This window comes from Seriola dumerili, unplaced genomic scaffold, assembly GCF_002260705.1.
Source record: "Seriola dumerili isolate Sdu_G_001 unplaced genomic scaffold, Sdu_1.0 BDQW01000258.1, whole genome shotgun sequence".
In the NCBI taxonomy this organism is placed as follows: Eukaryota; Metazoa; Chordata; class Actinopteri; order Carangiformes; family Carangidae; genus Seriola; species Seriola dumerili.
The window spans coordinates 1,905,581-1,929,556 of NW_019174513.1; the positions used below are offsets into that span (position 1 = coordinate 1,905,581).

At 39.9% G+C, this 23,976-nt stretch overlaps 5 protein-coding genes across 7 annotated transcripts; 4 read left to right on the forward strand and 1 right to left on the reverse strand.

Moving 5' to 3' along the window:
- Positions 1-462: 462 nt before the first annotated feature.
- LOC111230045 (kell blood group glycoprotein-like) lies at positions 463-7,325 on the forward strand. Of its 2 annotated transcripts, none has more exons than XM_022756596.1 (18): positions 463-556; positions 2,103-2,403; positions 2,493-2,792; positions 2,902-3,023; positions 3,650-3,808; positions 3,921-3,992; positions 4,096-4,284; positions 4,384-4,544; positions 4,650-4,767; positions 4,867-4,965; positions 5,066-5,164; positions 5,255-5,332; positions 5,521-5,627; positions 5,707-5,796; positions 6,145-6,212; positions 6,371-6,531; positions 6,624-6,713; positions 6,800-7,325. In XM_022756596.1, exons 1-18 carry the CDS (start codon positions 530-532, stop codon positions 6,944-6,946), a joined length of 2,388 nt encoding a protein of 795 aa, XP_022612317.1. In that variant the 5' UTR covers positions 463-529; the 3' UTR covers positions 6,947-7,325. The 2 variants fall into 2 exon arrangements, with proteins under 2 accessions (XP_022612317.1, XP_022612318.1); XM_022756597.1 differs by having other exon boundaries at positions 4,870-4,965.
- A 408-nt stretch (positions 7,326-7,733) lies between these two features.
- Positions 7,734-10,102, forward strand: LOC111230022 (histone H1-like). Its single transcript, XM_022756551.1, has 3 exons — positions 7,734-7,974; positions 8,797-9,095; positions 9,394-10,102. The coding sequence occupies exons 1-3, from the start codon at positions 7,734-7,736 to the stop codon at positions 9,943-9,945; spliced, it is 1,092 nt and encodes a 363-aa protein (XP_022612272.1). The 3' UTR covers positions 9,946-10,102.
- A 132-nt stretch (positions 10,103-10,234) lies between these two features.
- Positions 10,235-11,826, reverse strand: emg1 (EMG1, N1-specific pseudouridine methyltransferase). Its single transcript, XM_022756678.1, has 5 exons — positions 11,658-11,826; positions 11,415-11,516; positions 11,016-11,157; positions 10,664-10,869; positions 10,235-10,581 (listed from the first exon to the last, which is right to left on the reverse strand). The coding sequence occupies exons 1-5, from the start codon at positions 11,805-11,807 to the stop codon at positions 10,468-10,470; spliced, it is 714 nt and encodes a 237-aa protein (XP_022612399.1). The 5' UTR covers positions 11,808-11,826; the 3' UTR covers positions 10,235-10,467.
- Positions 11,827-12,326: 500 nt separating this feature from the next.
- nop2 (NOP2 nucleolar protein) lies at positions 12,327-19,019 on the forward strand. The gene is made up of 16 exons (XM_022756598.1): positions 12,327-12,421; positions 13,511-13,638; positions 13,757-13,799; positions 13,881-13,945; positions 14,358-14,713; positions 14,918-15,137; positions 15,256-15,455; positions 15,661-15,750; positions 16,284-16,371; positions 16,486-16,626; positions 17,095-17,234; positions 17,334-17,423; positions 17,535-17,657; positions 17,818-17,915; positions 18,023-18,159; positions 18,262-19,019. Exons 2-16 carry the CDS (start codon positions 13,533-13,535, stop codon positions 18,699-18,701), a joined length of 2,337 nt encoding a protein of 778 aa, XP_022612319.1. The 5' UTR covers positions 12,327-12,421; positions 13,511-13,532; the 3' UTR covers positions 18,702-19,019.
- Positions 19,020-19,699: 680 nt separating this feature from the next.
- On the forward strand, positions 19,700-23,938 carry ing4 (inhibitor of growth family member 4). 2 transcript variants are annotated; one of them, XM_022756668.1, is made up of 8 exons: positions 19,700-19,741; positions 20,217-20,288; positions 21,134-21,300; positions 21,448-21,562; positions 21,665-21,791; positions 21,903-22,047; positions 23,453-23,514; positions 23,647-23,938. In XM_022756668.1, exons 1-8 carry the CDS (start codon positions 19,705-19,707, stop codon positions 23,684-23,686), a joined length of 765 nt encoding a protein of 254 aa, XP_022612389.1. In that variant the 5' UTR covers positions 19,700-19,704; the 3' UTR covers positions 23,687-23,938. The 2 variants fall into 2 exon arrangements, with proteins under 2 accessions (XP_022612389.1, XP_022612390.1); XM_022756669.1 differs by having other exon boundaries at positions 21,680-21,791.
- Positions 23,939-23,976: the final 38 nt, after the last annotated feature.

Genomic DNA, 23,976 nt, shown 5'->3' on the forward strand with positions numbered 1-23,976 from the left:
ATCAGTTGTTGCCAGCCATGTGTTGCACTGATAATGACGACATTGGACATGTCTGCATGTACGTCTAAGTGTGTTTACTTTCCAGGAAGAAGTGCTTGCCCTCATTCAATGCAATGCAACAATGTGTAACCAAAATCAATGTGTCGGCCTTGACTTACCAGTCCTAGCCTTTTGTTCTCCAGCCTTTGACCCTGCAGACGGGTGGAAAAGTGAAAGTACAAGCTGGAATCTTCATGTTGAGTTTCCTGTGAGTTCACAAACTACAAAACATCCCCATGAATGTCCCTGAGTGAAACCATAGTCTTTACTTGATTATCTGGGTTTGAGAGAGCGGAGTAAGACGTAGCTTAGAGTTGTTTTTATCAGTGTCAGATGAGAAGAGAAGTGAGTGATGTAAAGAGATAGAGAGCTGAGATGACAGCTGTTTGGAGGGGCAGCAGGAGGAGGTGCACACGAGAAACATCAAACGTAAAAGACAGAGGATGCAACAAGCTGGAGAAACACAAAGCAAGACATCCATATACTAAGAATGAGTGAAACGCCAACAGAGCTTGAGGTAAGAACTTCACCAAAACAAAAAGTCTGCCATGTTGTTATGAGGCTGTGTTTACCGTGTTCACATGGTAACGAGACTGATGTGAGTTTTAGTTGCTGGAAACTGGATCAGAGCCATTCATGTTGCTGGGAAATTATATTATTCAAGTTCTGTGGTTTTGAAGTCCCTGAGTGAGGTCAGCAGTGTGCTCACACTGTGCTGAATATAATGTTGGAGGCCAAAAGGCAATTTGATATTGTTTCAATCAGCATTTTCCAGTAACTTTGGCAAATGTTAGAGTTAAGACGACGAAAACACACTGTAGACATGCTGCTGATATTAACATGCATCATGATTCTACTGTACTGTAAAGTAATATTTGAATATGTCAGTGGGGATGTTTAAGTTAAATGAAATACATTAATTCGTAACTTTGTAATGAGTTTATTATCATGTGGCAGCTCTTGATAACATTTGTTGATATCATATCAGTTGTTGGTTGTTTGTCTGATCAGAGTGGGCTCTTACAAGCCAGCAGTGAAATGTTGAAAATGGTGAGAAGAGAAATTCTCTGAATGTCTCTTTGTAGAAATATTTGCCTCTAAGTGTTGTGCAGAGCAGCGGGAGCTATTTCATCTGTGGTAAGGATTAAGAAGGGATGTGTTTATGGTAGAGGCAGATAGAGAAGTGGCTTCTGGAGTGTTTGAAATCACTGTTAAGTCTTCTGGAGTTGTTGTGTCCGCTGGTAGACGAAAGATCAGGGACGGGACAAGACCAGAGCGCTCGTTCACGTGGTCACTTTTTTTTCTTTTTACATATTTAGCACGTTTTGTGGCCCATCAATCGTGATGTTTGTGTGATGGTCCTGTAGATTTATGATGACATATGATCACATAGCCTGTTGTTTAATATGTGTGTATATGATAGTCATTATTTGTGAGGAAATAGTTACATCACAGACCCCCCCTACCTGAGGATCTGGTCCCTATAAAAAGAAGAAGGAAGAAAAACTTAATTTTTCTGGCTTTTTTCAAATATTTTCTTGAAATACTGGAAATGATTTTTAAAAGGAAACACCCTGAGAAGAGAAGTTTGCTCGCAGCTGCTCCTGTGACGAGGGGTCATTATTGAACATGGCTTATCTAAGGGGCTGTAACTAAATATTATTTTTATTTATCATAATATATTCAATTTACTATCATAGAGGACTAAGGAAACCAGAAGATATTCATATTTAGGAAACCAGATAATTATGACATATTTTCTTTAAAAAATAACAGTTAATCAATTATCAAAATAGTTAAAGACTATTTTTCTGTAGATCAACTAATGAATGCAGCTCTACAATAAAGGTTGAAAACAATAGGCTATATCACTCTTTGTAACATCTGCACTGGGGGTGAGTGAAGGCTCATTCTGGATTGTCAATAACAAATCATCTGTATTTCTACTGTTTGTAAACATTTTTGAGCAACTACATTAAAAAAAAACTATATTTCCAAAAATGTCATGGTACTTCAGTATATCCAGTTATTTTCTGTTTTAAATTGCTCACTTCCACCCTCAGCTATCAATCCAGCCATCGTCACAGCCAGGCCTTGAGAGGGGGCTTCAGTCTCCACTTGTGTTTCAGCTGCCACTCCCCACCCAAGATCCCTCTGAGACCCATCAACAAACCCAGTCCCAGCCTGAGGTACAGCTGTCGGAGTCTAACCCCGAGCACCGGCACCAAGCAAAGCCACTGTGGATAAAACATCGAAGGCTGCTCCTCCTCTTTGGGGGGTTCTCCTTATGTGCTGCCTTTCTGGGACTAATTTACTATAAGCACCAGAATCTTCAGAGTAGGAGCAATAACCAGACAGGCGCTGGTAGGCCTGAAACACAATGACTCAGCAAAATTACACAATAAATTCAGAACTTTCATTTCGTCTAACTTTTCTCTCACTCTTTCCTGTAGCGACTCCGTGTCTTTCCCCAGCCTGTCAGAGGGCCTCGGCCCATCTCTCCACATCTGCCGATCCCTTCAAGGAGCCCTGTGACTACTTCTTGTTCACATGTGGATCTGACAGACTCTCACCAGACAGCGGGGGCAGACAAAGAGGACAGGGCATCCCGGGACATCCGCAGAACTACAATGGGAAGTCTGTGTGGTCAGAGAGGAGAGGACACAGTAAAGAGAGAGAAGACAGAGGAGTGAGACAGGAAAAAATATTAGACAGGAAAACTGTATTGCTGCAGTACCTCAGGGAGATTTTGGGTAGGAGTTTGGACTGTACTGGTTCATCCAATCACTTTGGTGTATAAGTGAGCTTGTGACATCACTGCGCGGTCTGAATTGTGTGTTTCGCTTTGTATCTCTCTGTCAGAGTCGAACAACAGAGGCGGCAGTTCAGCAGTGCAGAAGGCCAAAGGATTCTACAACTCCTGTTTGGACACAAGAGCCATAGAAACAGCTGGAGTGGAGCCCTTCCTCACACTCATCCAGAAAGTATGATACTCATCTACCCTTTGTAAGCAGGCCCCAGGCTGACAGTCCTCTAAAAGGCGGTGCTATAGTTACAAGTAGTAATTTGTCACAACAACTCAGCTGAGGTAATGTAAAAAAAAAGAAGCTCATTTAGTGGCGGTTCCCTCTTTGCTCTTCTTGTTGCACATAAAATGAACTAGAGCTGAAATGAGAAGTTGATTAATTGTTTAACTGATAGACAGAAAGTGACTCGTCAGCCGTTTTGATCATCGAAAAGTTATTTTTTCAAACAAACAAATATTATATATATATATATTCAAATATTTGATACTTTTCAAATGTGAGAGTTTGCTGTTTTCCCTTGTTTTGCACGTCAGTTTGCTGAATATTTTTGGACTAAGGCCGAGACACGGCTGTCACCTCTGGGAAACTGTGATAGGCACTGGGCATATTTGCAGCTGATTGTCTCAGATGGCAGATGCATTATTTGTGAGAGACACATGTTCGTGAGTTGTTTTGTTTATTTATATGTTTGTGGCCCGCTCTTGATTCTGATAATCCCTCTGTTTTTAATCTCTCTCTCTCTCTCTCTCTTCTTCTCTCTCTCTCTCTTCTCTCTCTCTCTCTCTCTCTCTCTCTGTGTGCAGCTGGGAGGTTGGGCTGCATCAGGCCAATGGAATAAGACTGATTTCAACTCCACCCTGAGCCTGTTGATGAGAGACTATGCCACCTTTCCCTTCTTCAACCTCTATGTGGGCAAAGACCCAAATGAAATTGCCCGTGGTTCAACCAAAAGATACATACAGGCCAGTTTCCGTTAGGATAAACCTTAACATGCCTAAAATGCTGGTGGGGACACTGCCATAGCAAAGCAGGGTTTGTGCTACTACTTAACTCAAGTCTCCTTTTTGTCCACAGATTGATCAGCCAGATCTATTGATCCCGATTGAGTGGAACACCAAGACACAGAAGTCTCAAGCTAAAGCTCAGGTTGATGGCCACTGTCGACAACAGAAATACCTTTTAATCAATACAATATTCTTCCATCCCACTAATGCATCCCTGAATCATTCTCCTGTCTCTTCTCGTCCAGACACTACGTCGTTTCTTGGCAACATGTGAGACATACCTGGCCCTGTTGGGGGCCCCGCCCAGCAGCAGCATGCTCCATGTGGGCATGTTCATGTCTCTGTCCTCTGAGCTCGCTGTAGCTACTTCACCGCTGCAATATCGCCTGTCGAAAGGACAGCTCTATCAGCGCATGACCATCAAAGAGCTCCAGGTGCCGGAGGAGGACGAGTCTGTGTCGCTATACGTACATGCTCGCTGTGTCTGAATTCACTGTAGTAATAGATTTTCTTCATGTCAAATGCACCAACAGATCCAGGCCCCTGCCATTGATTGGTTGGGTTGTCTGCAGGCCGCTTTCCATCCACTGATCCTAATGGAGGACGATCCTGTCCTTGTGCATAACTTGCCCTACATGGTGCAAATGACCCCCATCATTGGGAAATGGCTGAACAAGCATGAGCTGAGCAGCAGGTACTGTAAGTGACGTGGAAAAACACACAATCAAACATGTAAAAACCTTTTTCCCCCTTTTTTTTTCTTTTCTGACGCTTTCCTGCCTCATTTGACTCCACTCAGCGGCCCCCTTCAAACTTATATGGTCCTGAATCTGCTGCACACCCTGATGCCGGCCCTGGACTCCAGATTTTCTGAAGCAGCAAAGAATTTATCTGTGACTCTGGGTAACACTGAAGAGGTGAGGCCACACATTGAACCATAACATTTTACTAACATTTTTTTTTTGGGCCTGTGAATTGATTGGTTTGAGTCACGTCTTCTCTGTGGGACTCTTCAGCAGGTGGTTCCTCGCTGGAGACACTGTGTGTTGGAGACCGAGAGAGGATTCGATTCAGTTCTTACACACCTTCTGCGTGAAAGGACGGCACGCCGAGAGGTGAGGAGGGATTGTGGGGATTCGGGACAACATGAGGTCGGCAGTGATTAAGGTTATGAAGCTGTTGTGCGGTGTATTAAAGGTTTTTATTGTTCAACAGGCAGAGGAGGTGATTCAAAATATCTTTTCCTCCTTCAAGTCCAAATTACATGAACTCAAATGGACAGACAAGACGTCTCCCCAGTCTGTTATGAAAAAGGTAACATACGAAGCAAGAATTGATACTGCACTTTTCTTTTTTAACAGTATTCTGTAATGATTTTGATATCGATCGTCTGTCATCTTCCAGGTTCATTCTTTAAATCCAAGACTCTGGACTTCAAATGAGATCTCTAGTGAAGCTGAGCTTGATCTGCTTTTTTCTAAGGTACATTACTCACTTCCAACGGATCCATCAGATAAGGTGTATGAAGATGTTGACTTCTTTATTTGACGCGCTCCCTAGTTATACCCACCTAAACTCCCTTAACTATTTGTCTAATAAATTGCTACTGCTAAATGCAGTGCAGCTGAAAACAAAGAACACCACTGACTCCACAGCCTGTGTGTTTTCAGGTGTCAGTGAACACACACAGCTTCTTCTCCAACTATGTCCAGCTACTGTCCTTGTGGCAAAAGAGGCGCAGAAAACTCCTGACTGAGCAGACCGAGAGGGTCGATGTGTGAGTGCCGGCTCTGTTCTTAAAAATGAGAATATGACTGTTTTAAGAATGTATTTAATCTTTTCTCATTTTCTTTTAGTCTGTCTGTCACACCGCTTCTCCTGGGTAATGAGCTCCTCTTTCCCGTGGGAATGTTTGTCCCTCCTCTCTTCCATCCAACTTATCCCAGGTAAAGAGCACTGTTTTAACTTCATGGTTTTTATGCCTCCGCGTCGGTGGCATTATGTTTTCTGGTTGTCCGTCTGTCCCAGTCTTGAGAACACAATGTCGTAGTAACACCCCGTGGGGATTTCTTCAAATTTGGTACAAACTGGTACAAGCTCAAAGGTGATCTACTTAGATTTTGTTGGTGACTGTGACCACAGAAAACACAACTTTGGCCGTAACTCAAGAATTTACAAGCAAATTAACTCTGGACTGGTCGTCAGAGGCATACAACCGCGAGGCTGTAATTCTAGTTTATATTATTATAATGACTGAACATTATGGTACGCTCTTCGGTTTCTTTTTTTAACAGGGCAATGAATTATGGTGTGATGGGTTTCCTTCTCGCCAAAGATATCCTCCACTTGCTTCTGCCTGACAGTAAGAGATGCTCACATTTGTTGTGTTTGTTGTTGTGATTACATATATAATAAATTACCATAAAAATATGTGGTTTTTCAGACATAAAAACTGCATTCTCTACGCTCCAGTGAGATTGTTTACTGCAATATCATGTCCATGTCTCTGTTGTGTTGTAGTTTACTCTCAGAGTGAGACAGTGCGTGCTGTGGGGGAATGTGTGTGGGCTCACTATCTCACTGTGGCAGAAAGAACAAGCAGAGGTGGAGCATTTTCTCTCTCAGCAGCACAGCAGCAGGAGGTGTGGGTGCAGTATTCTGCACTGCAGATAGCATTGCAGGTGAGGAGCTATCTTCAGGCTTTAGTCTCTGTGTCTGTGTGACAGCAACATTAAACTCACACATCCACATTTCATCCTCCCTCGTTCCTCAGGCTTATCGTCAGAGTCTAAAGAGCCATCCGGAGGACACCTCCATCTCAGGATTGTCACACACCCGCCTGTTTCTCTCATCTTTTTCTCAGGTAAAATACTTTAATCATTTTCTTTAAGTTCTGATCTCTTTTCCTCTCAGCTAGGCATCTCATGGTCTTAATGTATTCTTTTCCAGGTTAACTGTGACTTTGACCCCTACCATGGATTCATGCCATTGGAGCCCTCCTTTTTGATTACAGTCATTTGCGCCAAATCTCACCTGTGTCCTTCACGCCTACAGTGTCCCAGTAAAACCCAGCAACAAACATTACAAACATGCTGAAGAGACTCCTCTGAAGACTGGCTGCACTTTTTCTTTTTATTACTGAATATTACTCTGACAAGATACTCACATCCATGTGGTGCTGTAACCAAGCACGCTGTGGATGTTGGCAAACTGTTGTTACAAAGAAAGTTAATATAGAATACCAACAGTATGTACAACCCAAGAAACACTGATGTTTGTTTTTTGTATTAGCCTTAATTGTTTATAAGATGTGTTTGCATGTTCCATTAATTGCACAAGCTGTTTAGTAATTATTGAAATAAAAAAAGAGACATTTGGAAAAAAAAGCACCCAGAGCCTTCACTACCAATGCAAGCATTTAACAATACTCCATGAAAGTCCTGCATTCAGGGAGGGATTTGGCTTTTTTGCAAGAAAAATGACTTAAATGATTATCATAATAAATTCTCAATTCATTTCTGTCAATTGTTTCAGCTCTACTTGTATGTTTACACTGTTGGACAGTTTAATTTAAAACAAAACAAAATGATTTATAAAGTGACTAGTAACCAAAGCTGTCAAATCAGTGAAAAAAATACAATATTGATGAAAATAGAAGAGTAGAAATACAAAGTAGCGATGTAAATGTACTTAGTTACTTTCCACCACTGAGTTCCAGCAGTTCCACAGCAACTTAAGAACTGTTATTTTTCAAAATCAAATCACTAAATTGCTGTTTGAAAATCAGGCCATATCATGTGCCTGTCAGACTCTCCAACAATCAGCTGGAGAGTTCTCAGATTTCAGATTTCTTTTTGAAATATGAAACAGCCCAACAGGAAACATGCGGAGTAAAGCCACAGCCAAAAAAGCCTCAGAGAGGATTGCTCAGGGAAATGTTAATATCAACATTAAAGCAAGAGAAAATACACCTTTGAGGCTGATTAAACAAGTGGGCAGAACTACTAAACCTCCGACTGGGAAAGGCCTCGGAAAAGCAGGAGCCAAACGTTTGGGCCGGCTGTTGAAACGGGCCATCCAGGACCAGGAGGAGCCGGCGGAGAAGGGACAAGTGTCTGTGCCAAGTGAGTAACAGCTAAATACAGCTATTCTAGCTAATGGTAGCTAGCTTATAGCTTTTAGTTTGATACACTGATTTGACACTTTTTAATTAAGACATGTGTAAGTTGTATTTAACTCTGTGACACTTGATGTAAATTTTTATTTCCTAACATGAAGGTCACAGCTGGTTTAACCTCCCAGGGAAAGGTTTATTGCTGGGACCCTTATTGACCCCCACTGAGCATAGTTTCATTATTTCCCCAGGTACCCAGAAACCAGCCAGTGCTCTACAGCAGACATTACTGAGTGGATTATTCTTAATTCACAGAAAACTAATTGGCAACAATTTTGATAAAGGATTCATCATTTAAATAATTTTTTTATGACAGTAAACCCCACATCTTTGCAGTTTTTAACTGATGCTCAGGGCGAATTGAGTATGTTCACATGGGCTTCAGGGAAAAATGATGAGGATTTTAAAAATATTTTGTAACATTTAATAGACTGGACAATTGCAGTTTACAGGGTGAAAGGTCAAATTCAAATATTATGAGTGGAAAAAAAAAACTTTCTGGAATCAACTTAGAAAATACTCACAATGTAGAGATTTTATTTGTAGAATGTAGATTCAACCTCAGCCTCCCCAATATTAGCTCTAACTGACAGATTATGACTAAATATATATTAGACTGTAGTTTACATTTATCCCATCACAGAAGCCATGATTTGAATAAGGACCTTGGAGATACAAATCGAGTATTCTCTCTATTATCCGCTATTTAATTTAGTTTATTCATTGTTTTAAAATGTCACACAACCTTCTCTCATCTTTATTAATTCTTCAGAGACTCCCGTTCGGCTTTTCAAGTATCAGATTCAAACTGAGGCTGACAATGCATCCAAGAGAAACACCGCACAGACAAAGCCGGCCTCACATCAGGTTTCCCAGCTCATCCTCAGCGTGGTTTCCCACTGCAAACACCGAGGTGGCATCTCTATGGCGGAGCTCAAGCAGACGCTGGCTGCTGGAGGCTACGATGTCACCAAGAACAACAGGCGGGTGAACGTGGTGACCAAAAGGCTGGTTAATAATGTCACACTCGTCCAAACTACGAGAAATGCATCGTTAAGGCTGAACACTAAGGTAAAGAGCATTCGCCTGTTTAATTTGGTAACTTGTGAATACATTGGTATTGGTTAAAAGGGAAATACAACACTGAATGGCATGCAGTAGGACAGATAATTGCTGCTGCTGCTCTGTACATGTTATACATATGGTACGTTGGGATGTGGCCAATACCTTCTGAGAACAGCAGCAGATTTTTCCCCTCTTGTCATTCAGTGTTGACCTGACTTCAAAATTTCAATGTTAGACAACAGGTTTGTCCTGTCAACAGTAAATTATTTGAAATTTTCAATACTTTGTTTTCTACAAAAATCAGAAAAAGACGGACACAACACGAGTGAGGACGAGCCCGGTGAAATCCCCAAAACCAAAAGGAGATCTGAGGCAGAGCAAAGCAGTCAGCAAATCTCCCAAAGGAGCAGAAAAGTCACATAAACAAGCCATAAAGACTCCTAAACCAAGAGGCAAACCACACAAACCAAAAGGCAAGACGAGCAGACGAGCGGCCAAATCGCATAAACCAAGAGGCAACACTCGCAAACCAGCAGGCAAATCACGGAAACTAAAAGGCAAGACTCACAAACGAGCAAGCAGATCGCACAAACCGAGAAGGAAGACGCCGAAAGCAAGAAAAAAGTCGCAAAAGCCAGCAGGGAAGAAACGCAGACCTTCATCAAACCAACCTTCACGGGTTCGAAAGCCAGCGAGGAAGGCTCAAAGGACTCGGAGACGACAACCAAAGAGAAACCAACATCCGTATAAAGTTGCCCAGAAAAGACAACCATCAAGACGGAGACTTCCTAAAACAAGAGCACGATTAAAAACACGGCAGCGTCAGATTGCCAGGAGAAGGGCTTACTATTATTAGAGAGCACAATTTGAAGCGAGGATTAATAAACTGAAACCTTTTAAGCAAACTGAAATTGTACATTTTCTTTTTATGCGACAGCTGGTCTGAAAATGTGTCTTCTAATACACTATAACGAACACTTAGGTTAGGTATGAAGATCCAAGCACTCCCTGTAAGGGTTTTTCTCCAGTGTGCTATACTGACACCTCCCTCTGAACTATAGCCATATGTAGTCTATAGTCCATATGAAACCAAGCCACACATTATTTAATTGTACATTTTAATGGAACTGTATTGAGATCCATAGCTCCAGGAATTGGTTACTACAATGAATAATTGTACAAAACATGGAAAAGGAAGATTGGGTACAAAAATGAATGAGTATTCCACATGGCGGCCAAACAGCATCATCCTTGTAGTCCACATGGCCTCACTAGTGAAACAGACATTTGGTGCCATGTTTTCAGCATATCCATTCTTAGTCCACTGAAAAAATGTCTGTGTAGTCTCCTGTCTCCTCAGTAGTCCACCACCTGTTTGTCACAGGACCCCCCACACTTCCTCAAAGGCAGAGCACATCTTGGCACAGGTCAGTGCTGCAGAGAGCGGGTAGTTACTGATTGACACGGTCTTCTCCGTGTAGTCCACATTCACCTAATAGAGACAGAGAGATCAGTAACACAGATATTTTAAGATTAAAGCAGTGGATCAGCCACCGTGTAGAGCCATTCCTCACCGCTCCATGTGCAAATGCTCCGATCACCACAGCAGCTGGTCCCTCTGGCACCACAGACCGGGGGCAGACGGCCTCTCCTGAAGAGAAGGAGGTGGCGATGCGAGGGCAGCCAGGAGGCAGATGGTCGGACACTGGGTTTTTAATCATCCTCAGAAGCTTCTGTGGACCATCAGCGGCTCTGACACTCAGCTTGTGCAGCAGTTGAACTAAGATGGAAGAGGACAAAAGAGGAAGATTAGGAACAGCTGAGGAAGGAAGGCAGATGCGAAACAATGACACAGGTGTAAGACTCACTGTTTTGTACTTTGCTTGCACAACAATTAAAAAACACACAACTGAGGTGGTAGTTTACCCATGAGGCCACAGAAGCGGGTGAAGGTTCTTGGGATGCGGGTCTGCGGGTTGATCTCTATCAAAGCGTTTTTCTCTGTGTGGATGTAAACCTGCAGCAGGCCTGCCCTGTTCAGCGGACTGTCCATCAGCATGAGCAGACACTGGGGAAAGGAAATAAGATATTTAAGAAGTAAGTTTTGTTTGTGATGAACAAAATTCCATCTTTCAGGACTTCTGTCTGTGTTGTCACGTCTACCTACATCTCCTTAATCCATAATGCACTACAGTGAACGTACAGCAACACAAAACACATGTTAACTAAACAAGGCACAACACACTGACCTGCAGACATAAATAGAAATATAATAGCAGTTATACCTAAATGTTTTTGAAGTACATTACATATATAAGTGATTACCTGATGTGTGATATCTGGTCTTATGTGTCCTGGATCTCTTCCACTTTTGACGATCATATTTTTGTGCTGGTCACAGTTTAACAGCTCAAATGTTTTCCCGACCTGGAAGAAACCAAACATATTTGGACTGTCTATTACCGACTTGTTGTAAAAAAAATAATAATTTAAAGGTATGGTTACTGATGTCACTTCCTCATGTAGCAGGCATCACAACAACACACTAACACACCCCTGGCGCCTTACCTTCACCGTTTCTAACGATGCTCCCTCCAGAATAACAACCAGTCTCCGCTCTGCCATACGGTCGTGCAGGCTGCGGAGGTGTTTGGCTGGTTTAGGTTCATATTCGTCCAAATGTTCAAGACCACGCTTCTTCTCATTAGGTGCCGCCATGATGCCTCCTGTAGGACTGTCGCAGACGGTCTGCGTCATGGCAGACGTGCGCGTTCACGAGTCAGTGTCTATATTAACTGAGGTACGTGCATAGATCATAGACTATATAGCTATGAATATTATTTACATATAAAAAAAACAAAACATACACCCCGCCAATGTTTTAGTTTCTCTTTTTCTCTTAACTTTGTGAACAAATTCTATGTCGATATTTTAGTTGTCAGTATCAACACAACTTTAAACTTTCTGTTAAATAGGCCATAATATATTTTGAGTGTAAAGACCTCAAGATTGATTGTTTTTTTATATAGTAAATGTAATGATTATTCTGGGACGTTTTTTATTCATAAATGTAGTTTTTAATGACCACTACTGCTTACTTTGTGTTTTGTGTGTTAATGTAGATAACTACATTAAAAACTGCAATTTTTTTTTTTTTTAAAACTCTCTTCAATTGCATATGCGTGTGCACGTGTCTGTGTCGCTACCACCGTTACGTCATCCATGTGCGCCGGATGATTGTCCACAACGTGTTGAAGGAAGATTCACGTGTGAAATTTTTTGGTCTTCCACCGTACAGCCAGACGTTGGAACAAAAAGTGACAGATTAATCGGTGAGTATGTGAAGTTTGATGCAGAGATTCACTCAGAGGGAAAAGACTCGGTCAGTCAGTGTTAACAATGGAGCTTTTAGCTTTTACTTACAAACACTGCATGTGGAGTTGGGTCAACTATTAGTCGGTGTGCAAATGGTCTTTATTTTGTTACGTTACTCCGTCACTGCCAAAGTTCATTAACAGCCGTGTTATAATTCAACATTTGGGTGATTGTGTCTCTAGCAATGAATAGCCACAAACTACTGGGGAATATAAGTAACGAGTATGATGACCTCAGGAATGTTAATGAATGTTTTTGTATAGAAAACATTAAATACACGCGGGGTATAACATGGTGAATATGTCTTAAAGTTGAAGCTGTGGCAACGAGTTGACTTGAGTTCAGCACAGATTTTTCCCCTTCTTAATCTGCTTTACATTTTCATTTTTGACATTTCTGCTGTGTGCCTCGTAATTTTGAACCAAAGAATTCGATCTAAGTATCAAGATCCCCTCACATCCTAATGGGGCTCTAAACTAAAAAGTGCCAGTGCATCATCATAAGTCTCATATACAGTCTGTTGGGGTTGTGCTATGTGTGGCTAATAAAAGGGATTAAGATGTAGGCCATTTCCAATCGAACAAATCACAAACATTTTTTAATTTACCCATATACCCATAACATATGTCTTATTCACATTGACAAATGTTTCCATAAATTCCCTGAGATTTAACTAAAGTATTCTTCAAAATATATAATGCTTTAAAACTTAGTGAGATAGTTAAACACCACCTAATCATATTTTTGTGGTGACTGGTCAGGTTTCTCTATATTAATGGCCAATGTGCCCCAGGGATAGTTTGCAATTCTTTTAGATTTAGCTCAACATGCTGCAACTTTAAAGGTATGCAAGTGTATCTTAAATCATGCACATCTTGTGGTTCACTCAGTCCTCCCTGATATGATGTTCTGCAGTTGTTTTTTTCCCATGCAAATGAGTCCCATCACAACAGAACGTGGTCTAAATGACCTCTGCTATTACACACTGACATTATTGTTATTTTGAATAGACGATGAACAGGGACTTGCCTTCTTTTGCTTTTCAGGGTATCTGTGTAGTTCGGAGTCATGGGTCGGAAGTTGGATCCCACCAACAAGGTGAAGAGAGGGCCAGGGAAAAAATCCAGGAAACAACAGGGAGCAGAGACCGAGTTGGCCAAGTTTATAACTGATGGTGACTATGGTGTCCTTTCTGTCAGCTCTCCTAACAAACATGTATTCACTGTGTAAATATGGACCAAACATTATCTAGGCTTGTTCATCAAGATGTTCTATTTTTTACTCCTTTGCAGAGGAAACTGGACCAAAACGTCTGTCAAGTAGAGGCAGGAAAAGGTGGGAGGTTGACTGATCACATAACATGAAATAACATTACTGTGTTTACAAGCTACTCATTCATATTGTCATTTTTTTCAGAGCTGCAAAGAGAGTCCAGAATTTGAAAAAGCCAAAAGATGTAGCAGAGGAACAGCCCAAGAAAGGTAACCACATCATTTTTTCTGTCCATTCTAAAGATTGGCATCTTTACACGCAGGACATTCTGTGAATGTTAATTACAAACCAAACAATATTTGGTTTGTAATTAAGTGATGTCCCAGATAATAAACATACAACAAATGATGATGATGCAATAGGACATTTCATTTGGCCAGGATGAAATAGGAGTGCAAATATGATATAGACAAAAACATATTAAGGCTTCATATTTACTGTGATGGATTATCCAGCTCCAGAAATTTGACATCTATGAATTGTGGTTCAAAAAAACATTGTAACTCATGATGTTGGTGAGATTTCTTTTTCTAAGGAACAAGAAATGATAAAAACAAACAAAAAATAGATGAGAATAGACATTTAATGCAAGTCCTTTTGTTCCTCTCTTTTCCTCTAAAGGATTCACTGATGAGAACAGTAAATGGTTGAAACCAGCAAAGAGGAAGCGCAAAATGAATGAACCTGAAAGTGAGGATGACAGTGAAGAGCACTGGGAGGAAGAGGAGGACGAGGAGGAGGAACAGGAGCTGCTGCTGCAGCAGCAGCAGAAGAAAGGAGGAAAAGACCAAGGAAAAAAGGGTGCAAAATCAGGAGTGGAAGAGGAGGAGGAGGAGGAGGAGGAGGAGGATGATGATGACGATGGTGATGATGACAATGATGATGATGATGATGATGAAGAAATGGTTGATGACTACGGCACACTTGATGACGGCAGTGCAGATGAAGCAGCAGAAGAAGAAAGTGATGGAGAGGAAGTATGTGAAACCACCACTTTAAATTTGGCAAGAATTATGATACAATCTTGCAGATACAATCCAGACTCCAGATTTCCTCCCACTGCTACTTGGTGCTACAACAAAATCAACCAATCTTACAAAACTTAAGGGTTGTTAATGTTGTCAAATGTAATTGTTATGATTTAGTGATTACTATTCCTGGTTTTTATTTCACATTTTTAGCTCCTTCCTATTGAGCGAGCAGCAAAGAAAGAGAAAAAGCTGAAAGAAACCATGGCTCTAGGGAGTGATGACGATGATGAGGAGGAAGACGACGAAGGTGATGATGATGATGATGAAGAGAAATCAGATGCTGACATGGATGAAGAAGACACAGTACAAACCAACATAGATGAAATGGACAAATTTAGGCTACCTGGGGCAGAGGACACTGAGAAGGAAGGTGAGTGATTTAAAGTTATCTCCTCTTTTTTTTTAAAGCAGCACAAGCCGCAGCAGATTTACACTAACTGTTCTGCAAACAATCAAAGCTTTTTTTTTTTCTCATCTGTGTTTTCAAGGTGTCTTGCCTCTAGACCTGAAGACAATTCATCAGAGAATAAAGGACAACATTGATGTCCTTTGTAATTTCTCAACAAAAAGGGAGGAGGGCAAAGAGAGAGCAGAGTACATCTCGCTCCTGAAGAAAGATCTCTGCACCTACTACAGCTACAACAACTTCCTCATTGAGAAATTAATAGACCTCTTCCCTCTCTCAGAGGTGTGTGTTCTCCTGTGGTGCTAAAGAAAGCATGTGCTCGGAAATTTTTCTTTGGAAGTTCTCCTCACGATAGCAACTGAATGACGTACAGAGTTACACAAATTTAAACGTGTGGCTGTCGTCAAGACCCAGTTGACATTGTGGATTGATTTAAAATGACTAGAACATTTATTCGCTTCATTTGTCTTTATTTTCTTCTTGACAGCTGGTTGATTTCCTTGAGGCCAATGAAATTCAGAGACCTGTCACTATTCGGACCAACACACTTAAAACGAGGAGGCGGGACCTTGCACAGGTAACTGCTCGGGTTGGGATTGGTTGATTGATTTGATTGGTTGATATGGATTGAATTGCCAATTCCAATATTTTCACAAAATGCATAATATGTTTCACGCTCGTTTGGGTTTTTGTCGGTCAAATCACTAAAAAGCTCAGATGAAATGATAATAGCATTGTGTTTTACAGGATGTAAGGAAATTGTTTGTCCAAGGAAATGACATCGAAGTATTGCTTTAATAAACGCAGTCACAAGAAAAATTATACTCCGTGTAGCATTTTTAGAAAAATAGAAGTGGGGGCATTTGGCTCAAACATATGAAGACCTATCATACATCTGGTTTGATTTGAACTTGGAATGTAAATTAAATCAATGGAAGTTGTTTTGTTTTTTTTGGCTTTAGTTTTGATCATTTCATTAATGTAGAAAGACCAATGAACTCCAGGAGAAACTGCTTATCAAGTGACTTGACTACTGTTGCCAAATACTGTCAAATGCTGCCTTCAAGTGCTCCCATGTGTAACGTGTTGGTCTATGTTTTCCTTGTTCAGGCCCTCATCAACAGAGGAGTGAACCTTGATCCACTGGGGAAATGGTCTAAAGTGGGTTTGGTGATCTATGACTCCTCAGTACCTGTAGGTAAGTTTCAGTACATAAATGTCAAGGATCTGACTTGTGTCATGAAGGATCTTTATTGGAAAATATCGCAGACCGACTGTGGCCTCACCAGCTTTAACTGTTATTTTACAACAGGTGCAACTCCAGAGTACCTGGCTGGTCATTACATGCTGCAAGGAGCCTCCAGTTTTCTGCCCGTCATGGCGCTTTCTCCACAGGAGGGAGAGTTAGTGTTGGATATGAGCTCTGCTCCAGGAGGCAAGACCTCCTATATTGGTAAGATGTGCTGCAGTTATACATTGTGTAGTTGACGATTACAGTAATTTTATGAGGTGTTTGAAACTGTGTTAATGTCAACTAGGGCTGGTTATTTTCATCAATGATTAGTTTGCTGATCATTTTCTAAATTGGATTCATTGTTTTGTGCCTTATACAATTTACCAGAGCCTAACATGACACATTTATGTGCTTTGTTTTATCCAGTTAACAGTTCAAAACCCAAAAAAGAAGCATTACCTTACTTTTGAAAAGCTGGAACCAGTGGATTTTTGCTTGAAAAATTATTGAAATCATTAATTGAATATCAAAATAGTTTGCAAATAAGCTTTGCATGGATCGATTAATTGATAAATTGACAGATCCTTTCAGCTGTAATGTAGACCAGTATAAATGAAGGCAAATACAAACTTTTCTCACGTGCAAATTAAATCTACTTAATGATATATGTGAACGTTCCACCTTTAGCTCAGCTGATGAGAAACACAGGCACGATCGTGGCTAATGACGCTAACGCTGAAAGATTGAAGAGTGTGGTGGGAAACATCCACCGTCTGGGCGTCACCAACACTGTGGTCTGCAACTACGATGGCAGGCAGTTCCCAAAGGTAACATTTATACATCTTTAGAAAAAGATCATCTCTGAGGTTTACACTGACTCCAGAGTTTTATCAATTGTACTGACTTGTTGAAAATTTTGCCCACAGGTAATGGGTGGGTTTGATAGAGTACTGCTTGATGCTCCATGCTCAGGCACAGGAGTCATCGCTAAAGATCCAGCTGTGAAGACCAGCAAGGTAAACCACCATTCACCATTTATGTATACACCCATATAGATATATACTTTGGATGTTAAATAATGTTTTAACACTTTGTTCCTGTGGTCCTCTGATCCTGCTTCCTGATAGGATGAGGCAGACATCCAGCGCTCTGCTCACCTGCAGAAAGAGCTGATTCTATCTGCCATAGACTCTGTCAATGCTGAGTCACCTTCAGGAGGATATCTGGTCTACTGCACATGTTCAATAATGGTATGTGTAAATGCAGAATCAGTTTTGTGCCATGTGTACTACATTAAATATGAACATAGTTTAGATTATGTAGGAGAAAGGCCTGGCTAATGATGCAGTCTCCCATTTTGATCAGTAAAGTACATTTATCTATCTTTTTATCTAAAATATATTCCACTAGGTGGAGGAGAATGAATGGGTGGTGGACTATGCTTTAAAGAAAAGGAACGTCAAATTAGTTCCCACAGGACTTGACTTTGGCAAGGAAGGCTTCACCAGGTAAATGAGATGTTTGTTTTCACCAAGTATTATTAAGTTAATTTAAAATCAAGTTATTGAAATGCAAATACTTCTTTAACCCTACATTTATTTTTCAATTCTTTTAGGTTCAAAGAACGCAGGTTCCATCCTTCTCTGCGACTCACTCGGCGATTTTACCCTCATTCCCACAATATGGATGGGTTTTTTGTTGCCAAACTGAAGAAGTTCTCCAATGTAATTCCAACCACACCAGCAGGGAAAGGTAACATTTTTTTTTTTATTTTTTATGACTAATGCACAGCCGTCTTCCTGATAGCTACTGTGTTTATCACAAGCTAACCGTCTGTCTCTGTCACTCATATAGAAGAAGAGAATTCTGAAGCTCCTGAAGCTGTGGAAGCAGTTGCAGAATCTTCTCAGGAGAAACCGTCCAAAAGTGACAAGGCGAACAAGACGGTCCCCGGTAAGGCAGGCAGCTCAAAGAAAAAAGGCCAAACCAATGGAACAGCAGCCAAGGAAAAAGCAAACATCAAGTCAAAAGGCAAAAAGAACTTACCCACTGGACCAAAAAAGGCAAAGATCGCCAAGATGGATGGAAAGACTGTGAAAGGGGCGGAGGCCAAGAAGCCCGCAGTGAAGACAACTGAGGAGACTAAAGCATCAAAGGCTGGCAAAAAGGAAGGGAGCAGATTTGAGAAAAAGCAGGCCAAAAAGATAAAATCACCCATGAAGGCCAAGAACAGAATTGGAAAGAATAAATTCAGAAAGTTGAAGCACATGTTGCAAAAACAAGACATAGAGTGACATTGTACACAGTTTAAAATGTACTAGGTAATGTAAGAGCTTTGTAGAACTTCATTACAGACCCAAATCCTCGTCCCTTCAGTCGAAGTTGGTGTGCTCTGTTCTTTCAGAGCAACAATACTGTATGTGTCAAATATGATTGTAACACGGCCATGTACAGATGGATTGGACTGGTCAATGATGTTCACATTTAAGTTTAGTCCTCCCTTTTGTATTTGTATTACAGAATATTCATTGTGTTTGATGATTTAATTGCAGGGTGGGACAACTTTAAGAAATCTGTGAGACAATAAATCTTTTAAGATATTTTTCTCATCACTTGTTTGATTCATTATTAATGTGGGAATTTTTACTTGCCTTTTAGGTACAACTTGAGGTGCAACTCAGCAGTTTGGTTAGAGCTAAATGTTATAGAGCTATGAAAAACAGTTCACATCTAATAGGTTTCATCATCATCTCTAATTACATTTTAGACATCTACAAATGTATTCTGACTTGTCAGTTTTGTTTTGATAGGTCATAGTTTCAGATATTCGCAATGGAAATTTGACTAGAAGTAACTTTTTAAACACCAAAATCTGTCTTTAATTGAAATTATAACTAGTCAGAACTATGTTGAAGATATCTTAGTTTGAATTCTGATCAGTCATAATGTAAATTTCAGATATTCTAAATTGAACTTTAGCTGTCTTAAACCTGATTCTCCATAGAACTCAATGGTCCACTGACATTAGTCAGAGTTAAATTAGATTTATCTTGAATTAAAGTTTTGACTGGTCACAACTGCACATGTACTATACAGTCTATGTTATAAGGGCTCTCCATGTGAGCGCTAGTGTTTATTACATTTGAAGTAATTGATACATATTACACTTAAATTACATACCAATAGTGAGGATGGGAATTTGTGCTGGGAAGTCCACCAGTGTTGTCAAGAGTGTGGAAACAGCCAGTCAGATTGGTCCATTTCAGACAGGAAGCTGTGTTGTTTACATTTTCCAAGATGGCGGCGGGGATGTATTTGGAGCACTATCTGGACAGTAAGCTGCTAATCATGATTTTATCATGTTGGAAAATATTTCTACCTATTTGACACGCTGTGCGTGTGTGTGCTTCATTGTGTATTGTACGTCGTTGTTAACCCGCCAGTGGAACAGAGTGCTGTAACCGTTTCTTAACGGTCGGCGGGTTTAGGCTCAGTCTATTTGCTGGAATAACGCATCGAACTGTACCGAAGAAAGGATGCTTTCTGCGAGTGTACAGTATACACACTGTACCAGCTATTATGACTTAGTTTAAATTAACTTCACAAGCAGAGTTATATGCCTTTGTGCCTCTTATTTTTTTACTGCCATAACCTACTTGTGAAAGCTCATTTAAAAGCTATGGTTAATGGCAGCCGGAGCATCAGTCCGCATATAAAATATTGCTAGCTATACTGCTTCCATTATTGTTTCCTGTTGATCTCACTGAAAGTGGGATTAAACGCTTTGCTTTTCCCTTTAATTTCACCAGGCATAGAAAACCTGCCGTTCGAGTTGCAGAGAAACTTCAATTTGATGAGGGATCTAGATCAACGCACAGAGGGTAAGACAAAGAAATCTGAAATAAGTGTGCATGTCTACTCAGAAGCAGAAGTGATGTAAAAACAAAAGTCATCTGCACCCAATTTGGGAAAATAAAGCTGTTAAACGCAACGCCACTTCTCATCTTGTAACACTATGGTCAATAAGATCTATTGAGTGATTCCCAATCGAGGGCTCAGGGACCCCCAAGGTATCCTAAGTTAAGTTTTAGGTGTCACAAGAGGATTAAAGGGATATGAAAGAAATGTTTTGTTTACAAAACTAAGTTTATTTTCTGACTTTTCTCTACTTTTTGGGTTTCTTTATATTTTTTGTGAAATACACAAAAAATTTTACATTTTCAGGTATCTGAAAGTTCTCCAAAAAGACAATCTTTGTTTTGAACTGCTCACAATTTATGTCCACAGTAATGCCAGAACTTATGATGAGGCGTCATAAGTAGACATTACTGAATTTTTGGCGGTCACAAGACAAACAATTTGGGAACCACTCCACTGACCAATAATAAAATTCTGGTAAATCAAACTCCCTAACCGTTTGTAAACATTTTTATAGAACAACCCCGAGGTCATAATTAACTTTTGTCAGTTCAGTATAATAAGTTGTGAGCGATGTTTAAATACACAACCTAGTTTAGCCAGTACCCTAGCTATTTCTTGTATTGCTCAACATGTGTTGTTTATAGCCATAAATGAAATGAATGCCCGTGGTTGTTAAACAAGAAAAAAATCAAGCTCCTAATATTTAAATATATTACGATTGCAATTATTTTCTGTATATTTCTGTAAACAGTGAAATTACATTTGTATCTTGTTTTAGAAGTTTTACTCCTTGTCACTTCTTTAGATCTAAAAGGACAGATAGACTCTCTGGCTAAAGAATACACAGCCAACGCCCGGACTCTTTCCTCTGAGCAAAAGCTGTCCATACTGAGGCAGATTCAGCAGTCTTACAGTAAATGCAAGGAGTTCGGAGATGATAAGGTGCAACTGGCTATGCAGACCTATGAAATGGTTAGTATCTTACAAATAAACCCAATGTTTTACATACATCTGTAGATCATATGAGTAGAATAACTGAACTTAATATATAGACCCACTGTGTTGAATGTACATGACAAATGCGCCACAATCAGTCTACTCAAGTTCTGTTTTCTGCAGGTCGACAAGCACATCAGACGCCTTGACACAGACCTGGCTCGGTTTGAGGCTGACCTGAAGGAAAAGCAGATTGAGAGCACAGACTATGATTCCACTTCCAGTAAGGGGAAGAAAGGTGTGTGTCCATTATTTTTGCTACATGTCTTTTTATTTTTGTATTGAAGTTTCTGTATTGTAAGATTTTCTAAATCCATACTTAGTTGTATATTTGCTTAAGTGGCTGCCATTCCAGGTGACTCCAGACAGAAGGAAAAGAAGGTGGCTAAAACAAGGTCCAAAGTGAAAAGTTCAGATGAAGATGGCAGTCCCAAGAGTGCACAGAAGAAAGTCAAACTCCTTCAACCGTATGTTGTGTATCTACTGTCCAGCTCCCGATGTTGTTTACTTTCATGCTTGAAGTTAATAATTCTGAGTTAGCTTGTGTTCTCATTAAAATATTTTTGGTCCATCATCAGAGGAGAATTCAACAGCCCTTCCTCCAACTTTGGGAATGTGCACCCGTCTGATGTGCTGGACATGCCAGTGGACCCCAACGAACCCACCTACTGTCTATGTCATCAGGTCTCTTATGGCGAGATGATCGGCTGTGACAACACTGATGTGAGTTTTGTTTTGTGGCCCCTTTTCTGTCTCAGTCAGTGGTCAAATGTGCAAATGTCTTTGGGATTGTCATTTTCCCATATCTTGGAAATGGGGATTAATACTGTGAAGGATTTGATTTGAGAATTTAAAAGTAGATAGGATAAATGCCACAAAAAGGGCACTGACATTTGTCTTTGTTTTTGTGAATAATTTAATGCCTTACATCAGGTGCACTCATGGAAGAGGCGGTGGAGGGCAAAGTGGAGAATATTTTATCCTTGTCTGTTTAGGCCTCTTGTTGAAGAGCAAAAAGAGACAGCTATTACAGTTACAGTTATTGACGTTGGAATGTTTTGAATGGAAACTGTAAATATTCGGAAAAGAAATAACGATAAATGGAATAAAAGATGATTGAAAAAAAAAGAAAAATGATGAGAACTCACAGCACATTGCTGATTTTCTCCTCAACCCAACCGGTTGTTTGTTAAAAGGGAGTTTTTCCTCTCCACTGTCGCCAAGTGCTTGCTCATTGTGGGAACTGATGGGTTTCTCTCTTTAATATTGTAAGGTGTTGACTTAACCATGTAAAGTGCCTTAAAATAAATCTGACAATTATGAAGTCGAGACAATAATTAGAGAAAATTGTAATTATTATAGTGACCATCATCATTACACATTTGAATTTTCATTTGTACAAACCAAAGTCTGTTTATGTTATTTTATGTAGTTTTGTACCTTGTGGATTCTGCATCTGTTCTCCTACTGCTGGTCAATTGCATTGCCTGAAAGTGGATAGTCATATTTTATTGGATGACAAATTTGTAAACATTCCCAAATGTATGATCCATCAGTAAAATGATGATAGGTTTCAGGGAGAAGAAAGATGGAATTTTGGTATAAATATATTCCAAATCGCCCTTTTCTGACATTTTGCATAAAAGAAAAGTACAATTAAGAACACAAGCAAACACAGAAAATGTGACTGCCTCTCCAGCAAAAATATAATTTTATTTATGTTTGTGTTTATCTAAATAACATTAACATCAAATGCCATTCATGTATCACAAAGGTCATAACAATATACTTTTATGGTACTGTCCTGACATTGAGAGGATTAAATAAGATTAATTATAAAAATAGAAATTGTAATAACATTACATTGGAATAATCACTTATTATAAATACAGTAGACGTACACTCTCTCCCATATATATATATATATATATATATATATATATATTAGTGGATAAGGTCACAGATGGCAGAGCAAGAAATACCACGCTACATATACTGTATGCATTGTTTCCCCTTGAAAAGATTGATTTTGTTTTTGATGATGCACTTTGAATAATGCTGTTTTGTACTAAGTGCTACATTTGCAGGACACTTAACAGTATGTTATCCATTTTTGTTTATTCTCCAGTGCTCCATTGAGTGGTTCCATTTTGCATGTGTGGGCCTGACAACCAAACCAAGAGGAAAATGGTAAGAAACTGAACTGCAACTGAAATGGAGGCTGTAATGTACTATGCTGTTCTCAATGTGTGCAGTAAAAGTGTGAATTGCTACTCATTCAAGCAAATTACTTATGTGTCATTTTTTATTCATGTTATGCAGGTATTGCCCACGATGCTCCCAAGACAGAAAGAGAAAATAAAAACACCTGGTTGTCCTGGAATACAATGTGGACACTGATCAGATGGAGAATGAGAAGAATATTTCTTCATTAGTTACTAGAACCTTTTGTTTCTCATCTTCCTTAACATTTGGTGCTTTTTTTTTGGTTTATGTAATTTGCCTTGGTCTGATGCAGAGTGTGTGAAGGAGCCAAGTGGTTACAATTATATTTAAATATTGATTTGTTTTTTGTAACGGTTACCAATAATTTTGTTTTTTTAGTTACTTTTGGTGCTCTTATTGTGATTTTTTTTTTTTTTTTTTACATTT